This window comes from Sphaerodactylus townsendi, linkage group LG08, assembly GCF_021028975.2.
Source record: "Sphaerodactylus townsendi isolate TG3544 linkage group LG08, MPM_Stown_v2.3, whole genome shotgun sequence".
Classification (NCBI taxonomy): Eukaryota; Metazoa; Chordata; class Lepidosauria; order Squamata; family Sphaerodactylidae; genus Sphaerodactylus; species Sphaerodactylus townsendi.
The window spans coordinates 19613156-19635173 of NC_059432.1; the positions used below are offsets into that span (position 1 = coordinate 19613156).

Consider the following 22018-nt stretch of genomic DNA (forward strand, 5'->3'; position numbering starts at 1 on the left):
ATTTAGCACATTTAATTATTCATTTAGCATCATCCGAGTAAGACTGCAATACAAAAAGAACTGTTGCCAAATGTGAAGGAGTAACAGTGGCATGGTGCAATATATAACCCATGCACAAATTACTGCTCCGAAGCCTCTGAGATCCCATTCTTTATGGTTAAAGAGGATCCAGGAAGACAATGGAGGAAAACTCCAGGAGAAAAAAATGTTGGAGAAAACTGATCACACAGCAGAACAAGTCCAAGAATGCACTGAAGACAGGGCTGGCGGTCAACCCCTTGCTTGCTCTGGGAATTCTGGATTCCCCATCAGCACAGTGACAAGACTTTCTGTATGTTTCTCTGCTTGAAGGTGCTTCCACACGGACAAGAATCATCCACCACACAGGGATGACCTTGTGAAGCAAAAGTCATGCCAGAGAGATCCACAAATCTCATGTCAAGATGGAAATCAGTAGTTGTTAACAGATGGTTCCAAGGACAATGCAAAAACAGCTCTCACTCACAGCAGATACACAACATTACTGCTTAACTAGCAATAGAGAATTCCTCTGAATATGGAATCTCAATGGCTGCTCTGACTCCAGTTGTTCACATGTCAAACTAGACACTATACTGCCCTTGTGGCTGGTACAAGGATGTCTCCGCCATTTTTAAAGTCGTCTAACAATGTTGTGAGGGTCTAATCCTGACTGAGCCTGCAGCATGCCAGACTGAGCCTTAGGAAATGCTAAAATGCCCCCCCCCCCCCCCGAAAGCTGTTTCAGCTCTTGAAACTCCAATACAGTGGACAAGAGAACTGTATTGCAGGCCCAGTCAAAATCCAGCCCCTGTGGCATTTTAAATTACTTTAAAATGGCAGCAGTGTCTGTAGGGCAGCTAAGGAGACTTCATGGATCCAGTTCGGCCCTAGTGCCTCGGGCAATAGAATGGGCAGAAAAGTCCCGCCTTCATAATTCTAGCACAGCTCGCTACAGCCGCCCTGGAAGACTGCCACCAAGCCCATAAGCCTAGGATCTTCAGCCATAAATCCTAAGTGCTATTTTGATGGGGTTCCATAAAAATATCAGAACAGCTGACCAAGCCATGCAGCAACAGAGCATAATTCTGTTGACTTTTGCACAGTTAGCAAAAGCCCGTAGCAATTTAATACCTGTGGACTGATCTTGAGCTGATCTTCCGTGAAACCAGCCTTTGTAGAATTCACACACACACACACACACACACACATACACACACACCGCAATTAAGTTGAATCCCATCTATGTCTCCCCAGCCATAGTCCATTGTGTTAGCCACTATACATACACTGTTCAGAAGGATATGGATCTCTGAAGGGTTGAGGTCTTTTTCACTTGAGCTGGTCAAAAAAGAGGCAGCCAAGTAAGGACTGATTTTCAAATGAGAAAGCTTTAATGGCTATCAAAAAGGCTTCCAATCAGATGGGACTGGAAGTTCTCTACTAGGAACCTAATCAATTCTGACTGGGACTGCACCACGGAGCGACTGGATGCTTAAACCCGCACACACCGTTTTCCTGACTTTAAATGGTTCCGGGGAACCACTGTCTGTCCTCATACTCCTAGCCACGTGGACACTCGGCCACCGAGGCAAACAGTGGAATCTTGGGCCCAGTTCTGAATCAGGAGTGCTGAAGCAGGGAATTCTCAAACCTCCTGTGATGACAACATGCCCTTTGTGGCCTGTGAATTGGTTCTAAGAAGCGAGGCAAAATGGTAAGTTTGACAGGCAAGCTGAAACCGGTTTCAGAAAAGCAGTCTGGGAAGGCAGAGATACAGAAACAGGTCGTGACATTGGCAGGGCCAAGGAACAAGGGAAGGGAAGCAAAACAGGACTGGTCAAATGAAGAACATGCTCCAAGGTACAAAGACTGCAAACAGGAAGTGCAGTGACCAGTCATGGTGAGGGGAAGGGTGGAGAACCAAAGAAGGTATCTGGGCTCAGAGAGGCCAGCGAAGGTACACAGAGACACAGTGGCGCAAAGAACCAGGTTAGTTCCCAGAAGGTCTGTGGTTTCAGCTGGCCCTTGACTGAGGACCTCAGCGTAGAAGTACACAGTTCTAATCACAACTGAAAGTACATTGCCAAAATGATCAAAAATGCCGCCAATTTGTCTATCAATGGTGTTGTTTTTTTATTGAATTCCATTATACAGTTCCAGAGCAAACAGGAGAGTTTTTGTTGCTTATTACCTGACTTTCTTCACGATTTTTCCCATTTTCTGTTTTTGTAATGGAGGTGGGCTTTCTGGATTTTAAGTTCCCCATTCCAACCCTTAACGTGCCATCACAGGGTGTCTGGGTATCCTGGAGCACTGCCTGGTTTTCGTCTAAGACTACAGCTGCGTCTGGACAGTTTTCTTTGTTTTCATCTCTAGAAGAAAATAAAAGCAAATTTTTAAGGCACTGTGCAAAATTAAAGCCAGTAGAAACGTGAGCAAAAACACGATGTTCCAACCATTATGCTGCTCTGCTTGTGCGTGTGAGAGGCACACCCTCTCTCTCGCATGCTGAGGAGATTAGGGGGTGCCTTGCTATAACCAGCACGTCCACGGCTGCAAGTGATTATAATAGTGGAATGTCAGTGCAATATTCGCAACCTTTCAGCCACATATCAACAATTTGACAAGCTTCCTGGTTTTGACACACGTCGGGGACTGCAACGAACAGGGAGCTGGAAAGCTCCTAGCAGGCATAGTCTATTACTGATGGCTTGTGTCTGATTTGATGGGTCACAAATGACACGGGTCGACCATATCTTGATTACGTACATCCCGCTCTTCCTTCTCAAACCTCAGAATAGCTTGTGCAGGAAGCTCCATCTGGGCACTAACCGGGTTGAGACCTTTTCAACACTAATAATGAAACTTTGCCAGACAGCCTCAAAACATTTCGTGGGAAATCTAAAATGATCCCCTGAGAACTTCCTGTAATGATGTGTGAACCTGACAAACTCAGCATGCAGTCATGACTATACCTCACTCTACTTCTCTGGAAAACTGTGGCAGTAACTATTCTTCCCTTGCCACCACTACCCCACGTCCCGTATTATCCATATCATGTCCAAGAATAATAAAAATCAGTTGGCGGCATTTCCCCTCCAGGGACATATGAAACCCAACTGAGAAATGTCACTAGTCATATCAAAACGTTTAGCTTCTGCCAGAATCCCGCAATCTTGCAGGAGCCTTAAAGTTTGACTTCCTATTTTGTTTTTGACCAAATTCAATAAACGGGGCAGGTAGGGCTATCGTGCTAAATTATTAGATTATAGAACTGTTATAATTTATACTCATCAGTGTGGCATAGTACAGGAGTCCCCAATGCGGTTCCCACAAGTGCCAGAATACACACAGACACCTTTCATGGGGCCTGTCAAGTGCTTTTAGAAAGCACTTCTGATTGGCCATTATAAATGTGTTGAAGAGTTACTCTTAGAGTTATGCATAACCTCACTCTCTGACATTTTGTGATTGGCGCTGATTCCTGCAGCAGCCATTTTGTGGTTGCACCTACCATTCTGTCAGAATTCCAAGGGTGGCCACAGGATCAAAAAGCTGGGGATCCCTGGTCCAGGATGTAGAAAACTGGATCAAATCCATGCTCAGCTAAAAAGTCACTTCTTGACCTTCAATAAGCAGTTATCTCAATTCTAATAATTTACACTAAGCTTACAGTTCCTAACAATGTTTTTCTTATATGGTTCTTTGTAAGAAGAGTGGGAACACCTCCAGCCACCCAGAACTTCCAGCCACCCAGCACCCAGCATTTTCTCCTTATGAGTGTGATCCTCAGATGGAGGAGGTCTGCTAGATACCACCATAAATGTTAATGCAATACAATGACTACCAACATGATGATCATCAATATTTTCCAGGCACTCTTTAGACAAAGCAAAGAGCCTAGTGTGGCTTACGATACCGCAATGGAATGAGAGGTACTTCAAAAGAGACCTTTGTGCTGTTAGAAATGATCCACATGGAAACAGCTGATACAATCATAGGAGGACATTGGCTTCCAGTCCCCCAACATTTGTGATTAGCTCCAATGCTCTATGGCAGCCATTTTGTAACTGCCCCTAAGACCGCCACTTTCCCACTTTCAACATTCTTGATGAGTCTGTGAGAATTACTACATCAGGGACCACTTCTTAACTTCAGAAGAGTAAGAAACATCCACTGACAAAAAACTTCACAGATATCCAGGCCTGCTGTATACTGCAATGGATTCTTAAGAAAATGGGAGTGGAATTGTGCAAGCATATTTTCTTCTTTTAGAATTAACTACTCAGACAGAAATTGACACCCATGAGGCCAGTGGCAAAACCTCCACATCAAAAATAGCCAGCTCCCAAGCAAGTTTTGTGGGGTTCCAACTTAAAGGAAAAGTAGCTGTGGCTACTTCCATTTAAAACTTCCATTAAAAAGATCTGCCCACAGCCAATTCATAGAAGGAGGCGGAGCTTAGCACTGTCCTATATATGGAGCTCTAAGCATTAACATCCGCTTCCTTTTAGCTCTTTAACAACAGGACGGTAGCTCAATGTTGAGGGGAAAGAAGATTGCTGGGCTGCAAGAAGGGGTGCTTGTCAAAGATTTAAGATGTCACCCATTCTGGCTGGAGTTGAACTCCCTTTTAAGGAATGGGTGTGCTCTTGAACCCAGGTTTTCTGGTGGAATAGCAGGTGTGATCAGGAGTGCCTTTACCAGTATGTTAGCATGCTATTGTCTCTCCTGGACAGAAACAATCTGGCCACTGTGCTTTATGCATTCATATTAGAATGCTTAATATGGGGCTGTCCTTGGGAAATATTTGGAAACTTGAATTGGCGTAGAGTGACTCCTGTGGAGTGGGCCATAGAGATTGTATCACTCTAGTCTTGAATATTCTGCACTGGCTCCCAATGTGTTTCTGGACACAAGGTGCTGACTTTTAAAACTCTATATGCCTTGGAACCAAGATATCTGGAGGACTGCCTGCCTGCTCCTCTACAAACCTACCCAACTGGTACAATCATCTCTGGAGGCCCTGTTTCTTCTGATATCTGGTGGGTTAAACTCGGAGAAGGCTTTTTGTAGTAATGGTACCCAATCCCTGCAAGTGTCTCCCCAGGAAGACTCATCTATTGTCACCGTCCACCACTGATTGAACAGTATTTTGTTTCATGTGGTGTAGTGATAACTTCTACTTGTGCAATGTTTAGATTTTTTTAAATATGTATTTGAGCTCAGATTTCAATTGATTTAATGATGTGTTTTTGTTTGTTTTAATGGTTTTTCAAGTGTAATTTTATTTTGTATGTTTTAATTTGTTAGCCTTGGAGTCCCCTGCAAGGGCAAAAAGAAGAGGCATACATTTTGTAAAATAAATAAATTCCCGTGGGGCAGTCCTGTGTCAATACAATGGAGAAGGCGGCAGACGACACGATGTAACTGTGTGGCTCTGTCCTCTTTGTTGCTGCTTCCACAGTGGGAGTGGTTTTTCCAGTCCACATTTAGAACTAGCCTTAATCTCCCTTTACAGGGGGAAGAACCAGATAACCCAACAAATCTATCCGTTTTTTTAAAACGATGAAAACTAACTACATTTTCTAATATTTTAAGTGCTAGCGATGGAGAGCAAACTTATTTATTACAACAAATAAAAAGAGAATGCATCAATACTCTAGTTCCATTCGCTCCTCATGAGTAAAAGGGAGGAAATTATTATTTTTTCTGACTTTGAGTCCCAGAGCTCGCTATGGGAGAGATGTACAATTTTCCGAAAAACCACTTCATGCTATATTATCAACAGTGATGTTAGTGATAAAGGTCAAACAAGTCAACATTTTGAAAACAAATGTGCTTACGCCCTAGGCATGCAAACCAAGTACACAGACATGTATCTGTAACCATTCCGAGTACAAAATCAGTAGGTTAGACAGAGATAGGTACTTTTGAGGAATAAACATATGAGGTCTGCGGAGGTGGGGGTGGATACAACTTTCCCTAAATAGCATCCCCGACGACTCTCCCATTCTCGCCTTACACAGGAAGTGTGAAAAAGAAGCATGACTCATTCACACTTCCTCTCCCCCATCTTGCCTGTAATATATAACACCACCTTTCAGTTCATGTCAGAATATTTTTAACGCTCCCACGCAGAACCTTGCAGGATCTTCACTGGCGCAAGTCCCAAAAGAGCACACGGAACCTGGACATGACATAGAAGTGACAGTCCTGGACCCAGAATTCCTGATCCCCAATACAGACCGGATAGATGCAAGTTCAGTAGAACCTCAGAGCTCGGCAAGGTTTTCAGGGTAGGAGCCTCTGAGAGACAACACTCCCTTCATCATAGCTTTGACTCTTGAAACTTTATACCCTGAAAACACTGTTGGTCTGCAAGGTACTACTGGACTTGACTCTATGGTTTTGTAAGCTTCGGGTGTCTTTGAGCACGCAGTCACGCTCCCCACTACAGGTAGTCGCGCAGGGTTTCCCAAAAGGCACTGTTCCGAACAGGAACAGAAATGACTCGCGCTGAGGGGTCACGAGGGCAGCAGAATCGGGGCGGCTGCGTTGTCGCCGCTCCGGTAGTGGGGAGTGCCGCTGGAACCCACGTTACTTGGAGCGAGTAGCGCGCAACAAAAGGTGAGTGGGGAAACGGCCCAACACGGCTACCCTATGAAAAGATATAAAAGGACTGACTGTAAACTGCTCCCAAGCAATAGAAAGCACATTCTCTGGTGCCCATTTCTTTTTACTGCAACACTGACCCAGAGTGCAATCCTAAGTAGAATTAGACCGCTCTAAATTCACTGAAATCAATGAGCTGAGAAGACAGTAAATCAGTTTAAGAATGCTATGCCGGTAACATTCAACAGGAGGTGCTTCAATACGAACCTTCAACCTTCCAAGTACTTTTCTCATGTTCAAATGCTGACAGCAGAAATACTCAAGGGGGACGGGGTTCTGAAAGGCGGCTATAAAACAGGGGTCTGCCAACGATGGCTCTAGAGCCAAACAGGGCTCTTCAGAAAAGAAAAAGAAGTCTTTCAGTTAGTATTTAAGTTGGGAAGAGCTTTTTAGTGATGCTTTTCAGAAAGGAAACTGACAGAACCGAACAGTTGCCAGGAAACAATCCAAGGCAAACCTTACGGAGATTGATGCCAGTGCACTGAAACAGTTCCACAGGGTGTTTCTGTGTATATTTATACATTGTTGTGAGACCTCATGTGTGCCCCGTTCTAATAAAAGACTCACAACAACCAGTGTTTGGACAGTGGAAATTTTATGGATTAGTAATCAACTTGTCAGTTATGGGTAATGGTGTTGTATGTTTTCAGTTATGCAACTAGGCTTTCTTATGCAGTCGCTTTGACGACCTCCTGCTCTGAATTTTGACATCATTTGGCTTTTTAACTACAAAAAAATTGCTGACCTCAGCTATAAGCGGAATGACAATAGGCTCTGAGACTAAACATTATATCTTAATATGGATAGCATGATGAAGATAAAGATTGAAAAATATGTGGAATTGGAAAGAAAGGTGATACTCAAATGGTATAGAACCCCAATACAGCTAGCCTTTATGATTAAGGGATTAAGCCCAAAATGTTGGCACTGTGGAGAACAGGGAGCATATTATATTCATATGTGGATAGAATGTAAAGTGGTAAAAAAGTTTTGGGAAAACATTTTGAAATATGTAGAACAGTTAATAAAAGTAAAAATCGATGTAAACAATGATTTATTAATAGTGGGGATAATAGATGATATAAGAGTAAATAGAACTTTGGAACCAATGTATAAAATAATGATTAGAGCAGCACATGAAGTGTTAGCGTTGGGCTGGAAAGATAACAAGAAATGGACAGTCTCAAAATGGTTAGAATATATCTGGGAACAAATACAGCTAGAAATTTTTGAGAGACTGGCAAAAAATACACTATGGCAAGAGAAATTAGAAGATATTATGAAATTATGGACATTGTATGAGAAATGGATGGAAGAAGCCGGATTTAATGAAGAACTATGGAACAAGAGAATAAGAAGAATGAACCTTCTGCTGCTTGCTTGAATAACCAATGAAAAGAAGGGGGGAGAAAAAGGAAAAATGTATAGTTTGAATAAACATATTGGATGTAACAAATATAACAATATTCTATACAATAAAAAATTATAAAAAACATTATATCTTAAGAAATAAATGCAAGAGTAATACTTCATGTGATCAAGCAATGACTACAAAATAAGGGATCTTATACATCTACTTCCAAATCAGGCCGCAGAGTGTGAATCAAACAATCCACACAGTGGAGCAAGGAACAGGCATGCAGGATTTCTCTATAAACTTTCGAGAAGCCCTTGATTTGCAAACAAATATGAAATCTTTAAAAAACAAATTCAGTACACCAGGGAATGAAAACACCCCCAAATAATAGAACAATATCTGTCCCTTTGAGAAACAAATGCCCAGAGAGCTCTTGCAAGACTACTTTCTCAGATCTCTCAGTCCTATACATGCCCTGGCTGGTCTTATTCTAGGGAAGTCTCTTTAAACTTAAGTTACAGCATTCAAAACACATCCCATTGCGTAGAGGTGTTTTCAGCCAAAATGGACCTGTCTCCTTCCATACCAAGGGATCTTATCTCCTCTGTCTGCCCATCCTTTCTATGGGTCCAATCTTTTCTTCCTGGGGTGATCAGGAACAACTTATCTAGCCTCCTGCAAACCAAGTCTCTGTCACCTTCTGGATGTCAGATTCCAGTCAAGATGAGAATTGGCCATTTCACTGTCTCCAGCCAGGATGGCCATTTACATTTCTGAGGTTTGATGGCTCATTGCTCACTAGAGCATTAGACAGGATGGGCGATTTTTTTGGAGCAACTGACTGTCCTGCCTGGTCTTTTCACAGATCAAAACTTTTTCAAACCAAGTGCAGAGCCCAAACCTTGAAACAAAATGCATTTCTCCATAAACCTCAGTATTTCTCAGCTAGAAAGCAACAGGCATGCTCAGTCCACAACAGGCCACTTGGGAAATCAACAATATCAGCCTGGAGCAGGTTAAGCCATTCAAATATCTAGGTATCACCTTTGCTTATAACTTCTCCTGGCGCCCACATCGCAATCTGGCTCCAACCATGGCCTCTAACAGCTGCAGAGCGGTGTCCCATTTCTTTTATAATACAGGTAATAGGTACATCCCGGCAGCACAAAGTATTTAATGCCTAAGTTGGGTCACAGCTATTATATGGGTCTCCAATTTGGATAAATGCAATCAATTGATCTATCAGCACCAAATTGTTACATAAAGTAATGGGCCTCTCTAACTGTGTCCCCTTTGCAGCTATTTGCCTAGAAACAGGACAGTCCACACTCAAGACTATGGCATGGTTAAGAACATTCACAAAATTCTGTCATACACTCCTTTTTACAAGACAGTACATCTATGAATTGGTGTAATACCATCAAGAGAAAATTGAATCAATTGGTCTTTCGATGGGATCACTTTATATGCTTACCTCTAACGAGGCTTATAAAACCCTAAAAGCGAAACTTCTTGATTGGATATTCCAATCGCTGACAAATGCAATCAAAAGGACCTGTTCACCCCTAAGCCTAGCAATTCCTCCCATTCAAGGCCAAAAAGTCAAGTATCTGATTATTTTGACTAATCCAAACCAAAGAGGAGCCCTGGCCCTTGCCAGATTTAATGTCACGCTCTCCTCTTTTCTTCTTGGGAGGTTCAACAATCTCAACAAAGCTCATAGATTGCGCCCTTGCAACCAAGACCAGATCAAAATCATAACCCATTCCCTTTTTCATTGCCCAAGAACCAGGGGTGTAACAAGACAAACTGGAGCCCTGGGCAAAACCTGAGTTGGATGCCCCCCCACCCCAAGGGCGGCCACCCCACCACAACCAAAACATTTTTTTGCACCAGGACATTGGTGCCTGCAGGGGGTACATTTTTAGACATATTGGCACCAAAACTTCAGCGTATCATCAGGATACTGTCCTTATGCTACCCACAAGTTTGGTGCAGTTTGGTTCAGGGCGGACAAAGTTAGGGACCCTCAAAAGGGTAGCCCCCATCTCCTTAGCTCCCATTGGAAAGAATGGGAGATGGGGGCTAAGGCAGGTGTGCTAAGGCAGGTGTACTAAGGTGTACTAAGGTGTGCTAAGGCAGGTGTACAGAAGTGTACTAACGCAGGTGTACTAAGTAAGCCCCTTTGAGTCTCCTGTACTAATGTGTACTAAGGTGTGCTAAGGCAGCTGTACTAAGGTGTAATAAGGTGTGCTAAGGCAGCTGTACTAAGGTGTACTAAGGCAGGTGTACTAAGGTGTGCTAAGGCAGGTGTACTAAGGTGTGCTAAGGCAAGTGTGCTAAGGCAAGTGTGCTAAGGCAGATGTACTAAGGTATGCTAAGGCAGGTGTACTAAGGTGTACTAAAGTGTGCTAAGGCAGGTGTACTAAGGTGCACTAAGGCAGGTGTACTAAGGTGTACTAAGGTGTGCTAAGGAAGGTATACTAAGGTGTACTAAGCTGTGCTAAGGCAGGTGTACTAAGGTGTATTAAGGTGTGCTAAGCCAGGTGTACTAAGGTGTACTAAGGTGTGCCAAGACAGGTGTACTAAGGCAGGTGTACTAAGGGGTACTAAGGTGTGCCAAGGCAGGTGTACTAAAATGTACTAAGTTGTGCAAAGGCAGGTATACTAAGGTGTACTAAGGTGTACTAAGGTGTGCTAAGGCAAGTGTGCTAAGGCAAGTGTGCTAAGGTGTGCCAAGGCAGGTGTACTAAGGTGTACTAAGGCAGGTGTACTAAGGTGTACTAAGGAGTGCCAAGGCAGGTGTACTAAAATGTACTAAGTTGTGCAAAGGCAGGTATACTAAGGTGTACTAAGGTGTGCAAAGGCAGGTGTACCTAAGGCGCACTAAAGTGTGCTAAGGCAGTTGTACCAAGGTATACTAAGGCAGGTGTAATAAGGCAGGGGTACTTAAATGCGCTAAGGCAGGTGAACTAATGGCGAACTAACCGCGCTGCCAAGTCAGCTGTACTTAAGCGTACCATGGATGGCGCACTAAGGTACCGGCACATGCGCGAAGGGCGCGCATGTGTAGTAAGGTGTAGTAAGGCAGGTGTGTTAAGGTGTATTCAGGTGTACTAAGGCAGGTGTATCCAGGTGTATTCAGGTGTACTAAGGCAGGTGTATTGAGGTGTATTAAGGTGTACTAAGGCAGGTGTATTAAGGTGTGTTAAGGTGTACTAAGGCAGGTGTAGTAAGGTGTAGTAAGGCAGGTGTATTAAGGTTGTATTAAGGTGTAGTAAGGCAGGTGTATTAAGGTGTATTAAGGTGTACTAAGGCTGGTGTATGAAGGTGTATGAAGGTGTACTAAGGCAGGTGTACTAAGGTGTACTAAGGCTGGTGTATTAAGGTGTATTAAGGCGGGTGTATTAAGGTGTATTAAGGTGTACTAAGGCAGGTGGATTAAGGTGTATTAAGGTGTACTAAGGCAGGTGTATGAAGGTGTATGTAGTGTACTAAGGCAGGTATATTAAGTTGTATTAAAGTGTACTAAGGCAGGGGTATTAAGGTGTATTAAGGTGTACTAAGGCAGGTGTGTTAAGGTGTGTTAAGGTGTAGTAAGACAGGTGTATTAAGGTGTATTAAGGTGCACTAAGGCAGGTGTATTAAGGTGTAGTAAGGTGTAGTAAGGCAGGTGTATTAAGGTGTACTAAGGCTGGTGTATTTAAGGTGTACTAAGGTGTAGTAAGGCAGGTGTATTAAGGTGTACTAAGACAGGTGTATTAAGGTGTATTAAGGTATACTAAGCTGGGTGTATTAAGGTGTATGAAGGTGTACTTAGGCAGGTGTATGAAGGTGTATGAAGGTGTACTAAGGCAGGTGTATTAAGTTGTATTAAAATGTACCAAGGCAGGTGTATTAAGGTGTATTAAAATGTATCAAGGCAGGTGTATTAAGGTGTAGTAAGGTGTAGTAAGGCAGGTGTAGTAAGGTGTAGTAAGGCAGGTGCATTAAGGTGGCGTTATTAAAAAAATACATAAGGCAGGTATATTACAGCATTGCTTTCTCCAAAGGCAGGTGGCGTAGCTTTACGCACTAAGGTAGGTGTATTAAGGTGTATTAAGGTGTACCAAGGCAGGTGTAGTAAGGTGTAGTAAGGTGCGTAGTAAGCAAGGTGCATTAAGGCGCATTGCTGGCCGCATCAAGGCAGGTAATTAATGCGTACCTAAGGCAGGTGCATTGCTGCGTATTAAGGTTGCGTATTAAGGCAAAATTGGCTGCGTAGTAAGGCGTATTAATACAGGTGTACCTAAGGTTACAGGTGTAGTATTAATAACTTATATACCCACCGGAACAAGGCGTACTAAGGCATGCGCATTAAGGCATTAAGCCGCATCAAGGCATGTGTATTAAGCTGCGGCAGCGCTGCGTACTCTGCTGGCTTCAAGTATTACGCGGTTTTGCGCGCATTAAGGCAGGTGTATTAGGCGGCAGTAAGGTGAACTCAAGGCAGGTGCAGGTAAGGTGCAGTAAGGTGTACCGGCGCAGGTGTATTGCTGCGTACCTGGCTGGGGTGTACCAAGGCAGGTGTATTGCTGCGCATTGCTGCGTACCTTTACGCCTGTATTAAGGCAGTAAGGCGTAGTAAGGCAGGTGTATTACAAGTGCATTAAGGCGTAATTGGCTGGCGGCATTGCTACGCATGAAGGTGTACTACGTTAAGGGTGCATTAAGGTGTATTACAGGTGCAACTAACGTGGCGTGCATTGGGCGCACCTTTCAGCAGGCCATGTATGAAGCTGCGTAGGTGTATTAAGGCAGGTGTATTAAGTTGCATTAAAGCGTACCAAGGCAGCTTGCATTAAGGTTTATTAAGTTGCGCAATTTAGTCAGCTGTATTAAGGCGTATTAAGGAGCATTACAAGCGTACCTGGCGAAAGTGCATTAAGATGTATTAAGGGGTGCACTAAGGCAGGCGTATTAAGGCGGTACTAAGGTGTACTTAAGGCTGGGGCATTGCTGCGTTTTAAGGCTGCGTACCGGCCGGTGTAGTAAGTGGCGCGCAGCAGCGGTGTAGCGCGAACTGCTGGGCAGGTGCAGTAAGGCAGTATGCGTACTAAGGCAGGTGTATTAAGGTGTACTAAGGTGTACTAAGGCAGGTGTATTAAGGGATATTAAGCTGTACTAAGGCAGGGCATTAAGGGCATTAAGCCGCACCGGTAAGCAGGCGTATTGCTGCGTATTGCTGCGTACCACAAGCAGGCATTAAGGCTCACTAAAGTAAAATGCATTGCTGCGTACCGGTTGTACTAAGGCAGGTGCATTAACTTGTTAATTACGCGTACTGCTGCGAGGCGTATTGCTGCGTACCTGCTGCGTACTACGGCTGGGCATTACGGCAGTTTTAAGCTGCGCAATTAAGGCAGGCGTATTACGTAAATTCAAGGTGTACTAAGGCCAGTGTATAAAGCGCCTGCTAAGGCCTGCATTATGGTGGTAATAAGGCACGCCAAGGCTGGTGCATTAAGGTGCATTAAGGTGAACTAACGCAGGTGCATTATTAGCTGCGTACTCAAAGCCACCGTATTACAAAATAAAATTTACTAAGCGCAGGCGTATTAAGGAGCATTACGCGTACCAAGGCAGGCGTATTAAGCTGCATTAAGGTACCTGCTGAGGTGTACTAAGGTGTACTAAGGCTGGTGTATTAAGGTGTTTTAAGGTGCACTAAGGCAGGTGTATTAAGGTTATTAAGGTGTACTAAGGCAGGTGTACTAAGGTGTACTAACGCAGGTGTACTAAGGTGTATTAAGGTGTATAAAATTGGCTGGTGCATTAAGCTACATATTAAGGTGCAATTAAGGCGAGGTGCGCTAAGGTGCACCATGCGTACCTAAGGCAAAAGTGCATTACGGTGCATTATGCGCAGTGTTGCAGGTCTACTACAGGTGTACCAGGGCAGCACCGTTAGGCGTATTAAGGTTGCGCACCAAGGCAGGTGTACCATGCGTTTACTCAAGGTGTACTCAAGGCAGGCGTATTAAGGTGCAGACATTGCTGCGCACTTAGGCAAGCGTATTACAGGCATTAAGGCGCACCAACGCAGGTGTATTAAGGTGTACTTTAGGCAGGTAAAATACGCGGAAGGCACGGCTACTAAGGCAGGTGTACTAAGTTGTATTAAAGTGTAATTACGCAGCTGTATTAAGGTTTTATTAAGGCTGCGTACTTAGTCAGGCGTATTAAGGTGCATTAAGGAGCATTGCTGCGTACCCGCTGCATTAAGATGCATTAAGGCGTAATTGCCGCGAGGGTGCATTAAGGCGTACCTTACGCGTACCTGTACTTCTGGGCATTAAGGCGTTTTAAGCTGCGTACTGCTGCTATGCGCATTAAGGCGTAGTAAGGTGTACTACGGTGAACTGCTGCAGGCGTAGGCATGCGGCAGTAAGGTCGGTACGCTATAGTATTGCTGCGTATAAATGTGTACTGCTGCCTTAAGTAATATGGTGCATTAAGCTGTACTGCTGCAGGTGCATTGCTGCGTATTGCTGCGTACTGCTGCAGGTGCATTAAGGTGCACTCAAGGCGTACCACAAGCAGTTGTATTAATGCACCATGCGCAATTCAAGGCGTACCAAGGCAGGTGCATTAAGGTGTACCCGCTGCCGGGGTATTAAGATGCATTGAGGTGCAATTAAGGCAGGTGCGCATTAAGGTGTACCTTGGCACCGTCATATCCATTACAAGTGCATGAATGCGTACCTAAGGCTGCTATAAGTGCTGCAGCGTAGTAAGGCGTACTCACAAGCAGGTGCATTAAGGTGTACCTCGCTGCAGGCGTATTGCTGCATTGCTGCGCACTAAGGCAAGCGTACTCAAGATGCATTACAAGTGTTCTGCTGCAGGCGTATTGCTGCGCATTAAGGCTGCGCACCTCAACGCAGGTGTACTAAGCTGCGCTTGCCGCTATGCGTATTGCTGCGCATTACAGCACTACGGCAGGCGTACTAAGGCAAAATTAACGCAGGTGCGTAAATTTTGCTGCGTAATTACGCGCACTAGGGCTAATATGCGTAGTGCTGCGTATTGCTGCGCAATTCACAAGCAGGTGCGCTAAGGCTGCGCAAATTGCTGCGCTAATTGGCTGTTGCGCATTATTAAGGTGCATTACGGAGCATTAAGGTGCAGTAAGGCAGGTCTACTAAGGTGCACCAGGGCGTACCGTGCCAGGGTGCATTGCTGCGTACCTGGCTGGCAGGTGCAATTCGCTGCGTACCAGCGTTCTACGGCAGGCGTACCAAGCTTCATCACGTTGGCAGGCATACCAAGGTGCGCAAAGGCCGCGAGTACGCATCAAGGTGCACTACTGTACCAACATCAGGTGCACTAACGTGCACTAAGGCGTGCTACGAAATGCGTAATTAAGGCGTACCTAAGGCACGTTGCGTACTGCTGCGTACCTGCTGCGCGCTAAGACAGGTGTAATTAAGGTGTACCAAGGTGTGCAAGGCAAAATAATATAAATCTACAAGCAGGTGCACTATTGCGCACCATTGCGCTGATTGCGGCGTACTCAGGTGTACAAAACTGCTGCGCTGGAGGCAGGTGCGTACCAAGGTGCAATTTTGCTGCACTAAGGTGTACTATGGCAGGTGTGACTTGTGCTGCGCCCTCAAAATGATATCCATAACGCTTTGCCAGGGTTTCATCGTTATGCCCCGTCTGCCTTGTTACATTTATGACGAATAAGGCAAGAAAAGGCCAAAAGATCAGGCTCATGTAATGATGGCCTCGAAGCTGAACTTCAACACCACCACTCTGGCCCACCAACGTCCCCAGATTGAAGGAAATCAGATCTAAGCATGTGAACTTTACTCCTTTATTACTCTACCAGATTCCCCGCTTTAATCATTAGATTTCACACTAATTTGTTGGACAATCCTGATCCTTCTCTGTGGCATGATAGTGGCGAGATCTTTATCTTGGAAATTACTAAACGCTAGTAGATTTCCTTTGACCCAACATTTACTTCCTGTATTTGTATATGCTTTTTAATCCATTTCCTTTTATTATTGTTGCACGTTTGCCCATGCCAATAAAGGCTGGTAATCGGAGCTAATAGGAGAAGGTTGCGCCAGTTTTGAGGGTCCATTAACCTTGGTCTCCTCTGAATCAAACTGCATCTCGAACCTGCTGGGTATCATCAGGGCAGTCTCCTGATGGTTCTCTGAAAGTTTTGAGACTGTATCTTCAGAGAATGGGCTTCCCCCCCAGCGTGCAACCCCCCATTGACAGGAATACAGAAAATTCACCGCAGAATGAGGTTTCTTGGGCAAATTTCTGGGATGTTCCTGAAGGGGGTGCATTTTTTTGATGTATCAGCACCAAAATGTCAAGTATCATCTGGAAACTGTCCTAATGGGACCCCCACAGGTTTGGTGCAGTTTGGTTCAAGGGGGCCAAAGTTATGGACCCTCAAAGGGGGTACCCCATCCCACATTCTTTGCTAAGGAGATGGGGGCTACCCTTTTGAGGGTCCATGACTTTGGACCCCCTGAACCAAACTGCACCAAACCTGGGGGGTGCCATCATGACAGTCTCCAGATGATACCCTGAAAATTTGGTGCTGATATGTCCAAAAATGCCTTCCCTGCAAGAACATCCCGAAATTTGCCCAATAATCTTTGTTCTGCATTGAGTTTTCTGCATTGCTGTCAATGGGGGTTGCAGGCTGGGGGGGCGCATTTCTGAAGGTACAGTCTCAAAACTTTCAGGGTCTCATCAGGAGACTGCCCTAGTGATACCTGCCAGGTTTGGTGCAGTTTGATTCAGGGGGGCCAAAGTTATGGACCCTCAAAACTGTAGCCCCCATCTCCTATTAGCTCCCATTGGAAACAATGGGAGATAGGGGCACCCCCTTTGGGAGTCCATAACTTTGGACTCCCTGAATCAAACCTCACCAAACGTGAGGGGTAGCATAAGGACAGTCTCCTGATGATAAGCTGACATTTTGGTGCCACTAGCCTAAAAACTGCGCCCCTGCAGGCCAAAAATGGAAAACCACTAAAATACCCAAAAACGAAACCAGCATTTTGATGCCCCCCACAAGGTGATGCCCTGGGCAGCTGCCCACCTTGCCCAGTGGGCATTACGCCAGTGCCAAGAACCAAGAGAGCCAAAAACAGATATGCAAATTTCACTCTGTTACTCTCCACGGCTCTGGCAGACTTGGTTGCTATTCCAAGTGTTTTGAATAATCCCGATCCCATATTTAATGAGTTTGTCGCAAAAATTTTCTTCTTGAAATAATTGAAACCAAATGATTTATTGAATGGTCTGCAATTGTATGTACAGAGCAAATGTATTCCTTTTTCTTTTTTCCTTTTTTTCTTATTTTACTTTTATTTCATTTGAAGATTTTATCTTAAATACAGTGATATGCCAACAAGGGCTTTTGAATTTGAACAGGCCACTTGACAGGGGCTGACTGATAGGATTGCTGCTCCTTTTTTAATTGGCAAAACATTGGTTCTCCAGCACCAAGAAGGAATCCCACCACTGTGCAGAAACCCCCTCGTTTGTACGTGGTCTCATTTTGCAGCCCAACGTTCAGCTTTGCTAAATAGTCGATATGGCATTCAACAATAAAGTTTGTTAGTAGAGTGAACAGTTTGGGAAGCTGTGAAGAACGATGTGGAGCATATAAACATTGGGTAAATTCCCCCAAGCGCACTTCTCTCAGTCCAGTTCAGAATATAATAAGCTCTTCCAGGCTTGGGCGTACTAATTGCTCCACCTCCTTCCATTTCCCCATTTTCTTCAACAGAGGCTCAACTGCTTTCAAGAGGGCTCTCAATATTTCTTTGCGAAGAGTAGGAAGTATGCTCTATTTTCATCAAGCCAGTTTCCTTTTTAAAAAAAAAACGTAGGAAGCTGTATTTTTCTGCATACCTGTGGAGGTCCTCAAATACAAAACAAACTTGGTCTTGTCTCTGGGTGGCCCCATTTCAGAAGATAAAGAAGACACCCATAATAATACTATCCATAATACCAGTGGTGGGATCCAAAAATTTTAGTAACAGTTTCTCATGGTGGTGGGATTCAAACTGTGGCGTAGCGCCAATGGGGATGGGCGGGGCATGACGGGGGCGTGGCCGGGCATTCCGGGGGCAGAGCATTCCTGGGCGCGGCTTTGGCAAGGAGGCAGCCGCTGCGCTGGTCCTTGGGCGGGAAATGAATGTACGCAGGCGCAGGCTGCCACGCACGCCGGTGCACCTCCTGCTAGACTGTGCACCTCCTGCTAGACTGCTTCAAGTTCTGCGCGCTACTGCTGAGAGGAGGGGTGTAACTAAGGCAAAAAATCACGTGGCAAAATCACCAATTAGTAACCCCCTCTCAGCACACACAAATAATTAGTAACCTACTCTCGGGAACCTGTGAGAACCTGCTGGATCCCACCTCTGCATAATACTTTAAAAGTCCTCTGTCAATTGCACCAAGAAGGCAGCTTCTCACAAAGCAAAGCAAATCAGTTATTAAAACCTCCAAGTACTGAACCAGCTTGACCTCAGTGCCTAAATGCAAACAAAGAGGGCCCCAGGCAAATTCTCCAGAAGGGTGTTCCATAGATCACCAGACAGAAGGAGCAGCAGTGGCGTAGGAGGTTAAGAGCTCACGTATCTAATCTGGAGGAACCGGGTTTGATTCCCCGCTCTGCCGCCTGAGCTGTGGAGACTTATCTGGGGAATTCAGATTAGCCTGTACACTCCCACACACGCCAGATGGGTGACCTTGGGCTAGTCACAGCTCTTCTGAGCTTTCTCAGCCCCACCCACCTCACAGGGTGTTTGTTGTTTGTTGTGAGGGGGGAAGGGCAAGGAGATTGCAAGCCCCTTTGAGTCTCCTGCAGGGGAGAAAGGGGGGATATAAATCCAAACTCTTCTTCTTCTTCTTCTTCTTCTTCAACTTCAACCGACTTCATACTGGAAAGAGGACCAATTTCCATCAATAGCCAAAGAAGAGTCTATGCTTGTAGAAGGCTAGTTGTACTTCAAGTTATAGAACTATCCATGGCTTGAATTGGGAATTCAGGTTCAAGTAGGCTTGCCATTTGCCCGTCGACGGCAGACAGACCTCCCACCCTCAGCCGCACTCCCTGGATCTCAAGTAACTGAAGTAGCAAGAGAAAAAATGTCTGGAAATGGCCTCTACAGTGACACTCTAGGAATGGCCTCATGTCTCCGTGATCTTTGCCAGAGAGATTAGGAGAAATTCCTAGAGTATCACCCAGAAGTGATGTCACATCCTTCACAAATGCTACCCTGCTCAAGCATGGCGCTCAAACTTCCCACCATTTGCTGAAGTCGTGTTGGCAACACTAGATATGAAGGTAATACAGCTTCATGGATCTTCACAAGCTGTGTATACTCACACATCAAGCAACTTCAGCAGTAGAACAGTGCATTTGTGATGCACAAGAATGGGATGGAGTAAAAGATGGAGGGCCTTGTGCCATTAGAAAGACAAGGAGAAGACAAGCAAAAGATGACAGCAACAATGGGTGAAGAAATAAGATGTGAAGCATCTCGTCAAGACTCACTAAAATACAGAGAAAGTATCAGATGTGAGCTCCGTCTTGGGCAGGTCCATAATAGTCTTGGCTCGCATGTATGGCAGGGCAATGTATTTTTAAAGTAATGCTGCCACTCTTGCTGGCAGCATTGATGATGTGTTTGTCGTTGTGAACAATATACCGACTCAAGAGTGCTAAATGTAGAAAGCATTTTCATTCCACGGAAAATGTGGATGTATAGCTCCTTTCCCACTCACAGTCTTTTGCCAGTGCAAGAACAACCACCACAAAATCAGGGCCAAAAATAGCTTCATGTAGCTTCCATCTATCCCACCTTGTGGGAACAATTTTAAACCTACAGAATGGCAATTCAAGAATTAGAGCTCTTTCAGACCTACTTACAGTTTCCCCCACAAACATTCTCAATGGTGCCAAAAAATACTTCCCACCTTCAGCAAGTGGTTCAGTGCTTCTTGTAAAAATGTTCCCAAGGCCCTCAGTCACCCTGTCAGCTATAGCAATGCTGTCTTGCCACCAACTCCAATTGGCTATATGGTGCTATGAAGTCAGTCTGCTCACTGCATGGCTCCTGATTCGCTGGAGTTCCTCAAGTGACTAACCCAGGAAGGAGGAAGAAGAAGGAGCAAAAGGGGGCAAAGCTGTCAACACCCAGGCCAGATGATCATGAACCTGGGAAGCTTAGCAAATGGCAGTTCACATCGGCCTTTTGTGGTTTTGCAGTCTGCACGCCACCATTACTCCTCTCTCACCGCCCACCATAAAAGACCATCAGTGTTTGGGCAATGATTACAGATGCCGTATTCCAGACTTTTCTTTAATAGTTCACTTTTTTGTTGATATATCAATCTATTCAGTTCATGCGAATATCCCCTTTGTGTATACCCTAGAATCCGTATTATCTTTGATCTGTGCTTTTAGTGTATTTTTGGTACACATATAGTTTATGCTAATGGCACTGTGAAATTGATGGATACTTGTTTTGTTGTACTGGTCGTTGACTGTAAATAAATGATTGATTGATTGATTGATTGATTGATTGATTGATTGATTGATTGATTGACACATCATTCTACTGATATTGATCTATTGATAAAATTAAAGATTACATTAAAAATTAAAGCACCCATGTGTGATAGAGAACCCACGGATGAAAGCAAAAAGTCAACTGATGGGTAATGCCTGCCCCGCTGCAAACATAGCAGTAAGTAACAATATTGAACATGCCCCAAATCAAAGACTCCCCAGCCAATTCTCTTTGAAGTCACTGGAACCTCATTGTGTATAACTAACTAAGTGGCTGCAACCCGGGATTTTTTAAAAGTAGTGCAATTCTCAAAAAAACCCAATTTGGGGGAAATAGCACAGGGCAGACTCATTTTAGGGGTGGGATCTGTGCAAAGTCCCCCACAAAACGTTTTTTACTATCCTACATTTATGTTTATTGGCCCATGCGGATTGAGTCCTCCAGACTGTAAATATCTGAAACAGATTATCGTTGATGTTCAGAAGAAGAACTTGAGCAAACAATAGGCAGCTTAATAATAAATTGCCAGAATCAGATGGAGTTTCTAATGATTTCTTCCCATTATTTAAAGATGACTTGATCCCTTACCTCAGAAAGTTATATGAATTTTTATATGATTTTTTCAGATGGTGGTAATGGCTGAGAACAACTGGGCAGAAGCTAATGCTGAATTACTCTCAAAAGAGAGAAAGGATGTACACAACATTTCTACCCACATACCCATTTCCTTATTAAACATAGATAATAAATCTTGAAAGCTATTCTGGCAAATAAAATAAAATTATGAGGGAGTACATCAAGGAGGATCAAACTGGATTCATAAAGGGGAGACAGCTTGTATCCAATACTAGAAGACTAATAAATGTGTTGGATCTGGTGAATGAAAGAAGGAAGGTTGTGGACTTTTACTTTGTGGATGATGAAAAGGCCTTTGATTGAATCAGGTGGCAATATTTAGACCAAGTACTTTAAAAGTTTGGCTTTCAAAAAAAGTCTCAAGACTGGGTAAATATTTGTTATTTGAAGCCCAAAGCAAGGATTCCGGTCATTGGATTCGAGTCTGAAGTGTTAATGCTAGAACACGTTGTGAGACATAATTGTCCCTTCTCTGCTACTCCAGCCAGACAAAAAGTATCACATACAGGGGATCAGAAACAAAGATTATGCTTTGTGGTGATGATGTGATATCTATATTATCATATCCCCTAGAATCTTTCAAAGAGTTGGTTAATATCTTAGAGCAGTTTGGACAGATATCATGTCAATATCAATATGGTCAATATCAAGACAATATGGTCAATATCAGGTCAATATGGATAAATTGGTCCCGTTGAGGGTAAATGAACAAAAGGAGGAGGTGAAAGCT

General features: G+C 44.2%; 1 protein-coding gene across 1 annotated transcript in view; it reads right to left on the minus strand.

Moving 5' to 3' along the window:
• FAM13C (family with sequence similarity 13 member C) overlaps positions 1-22018 on the minus strand; it is a 97140-nt gene that overhangs the window by 69183 nt on the left and 5939 nt on the right. Inside the window, exon 2 of the mRNA XM_048506867.1 lies at positions 2213-2393. Within this exon, the coding sequence (XP_048362824.1) occupies positions 2213-2393 (181 nt within the window). The remainder of the gene's footprint in view (positions 1-2212; positions 2394-22018) is intronic.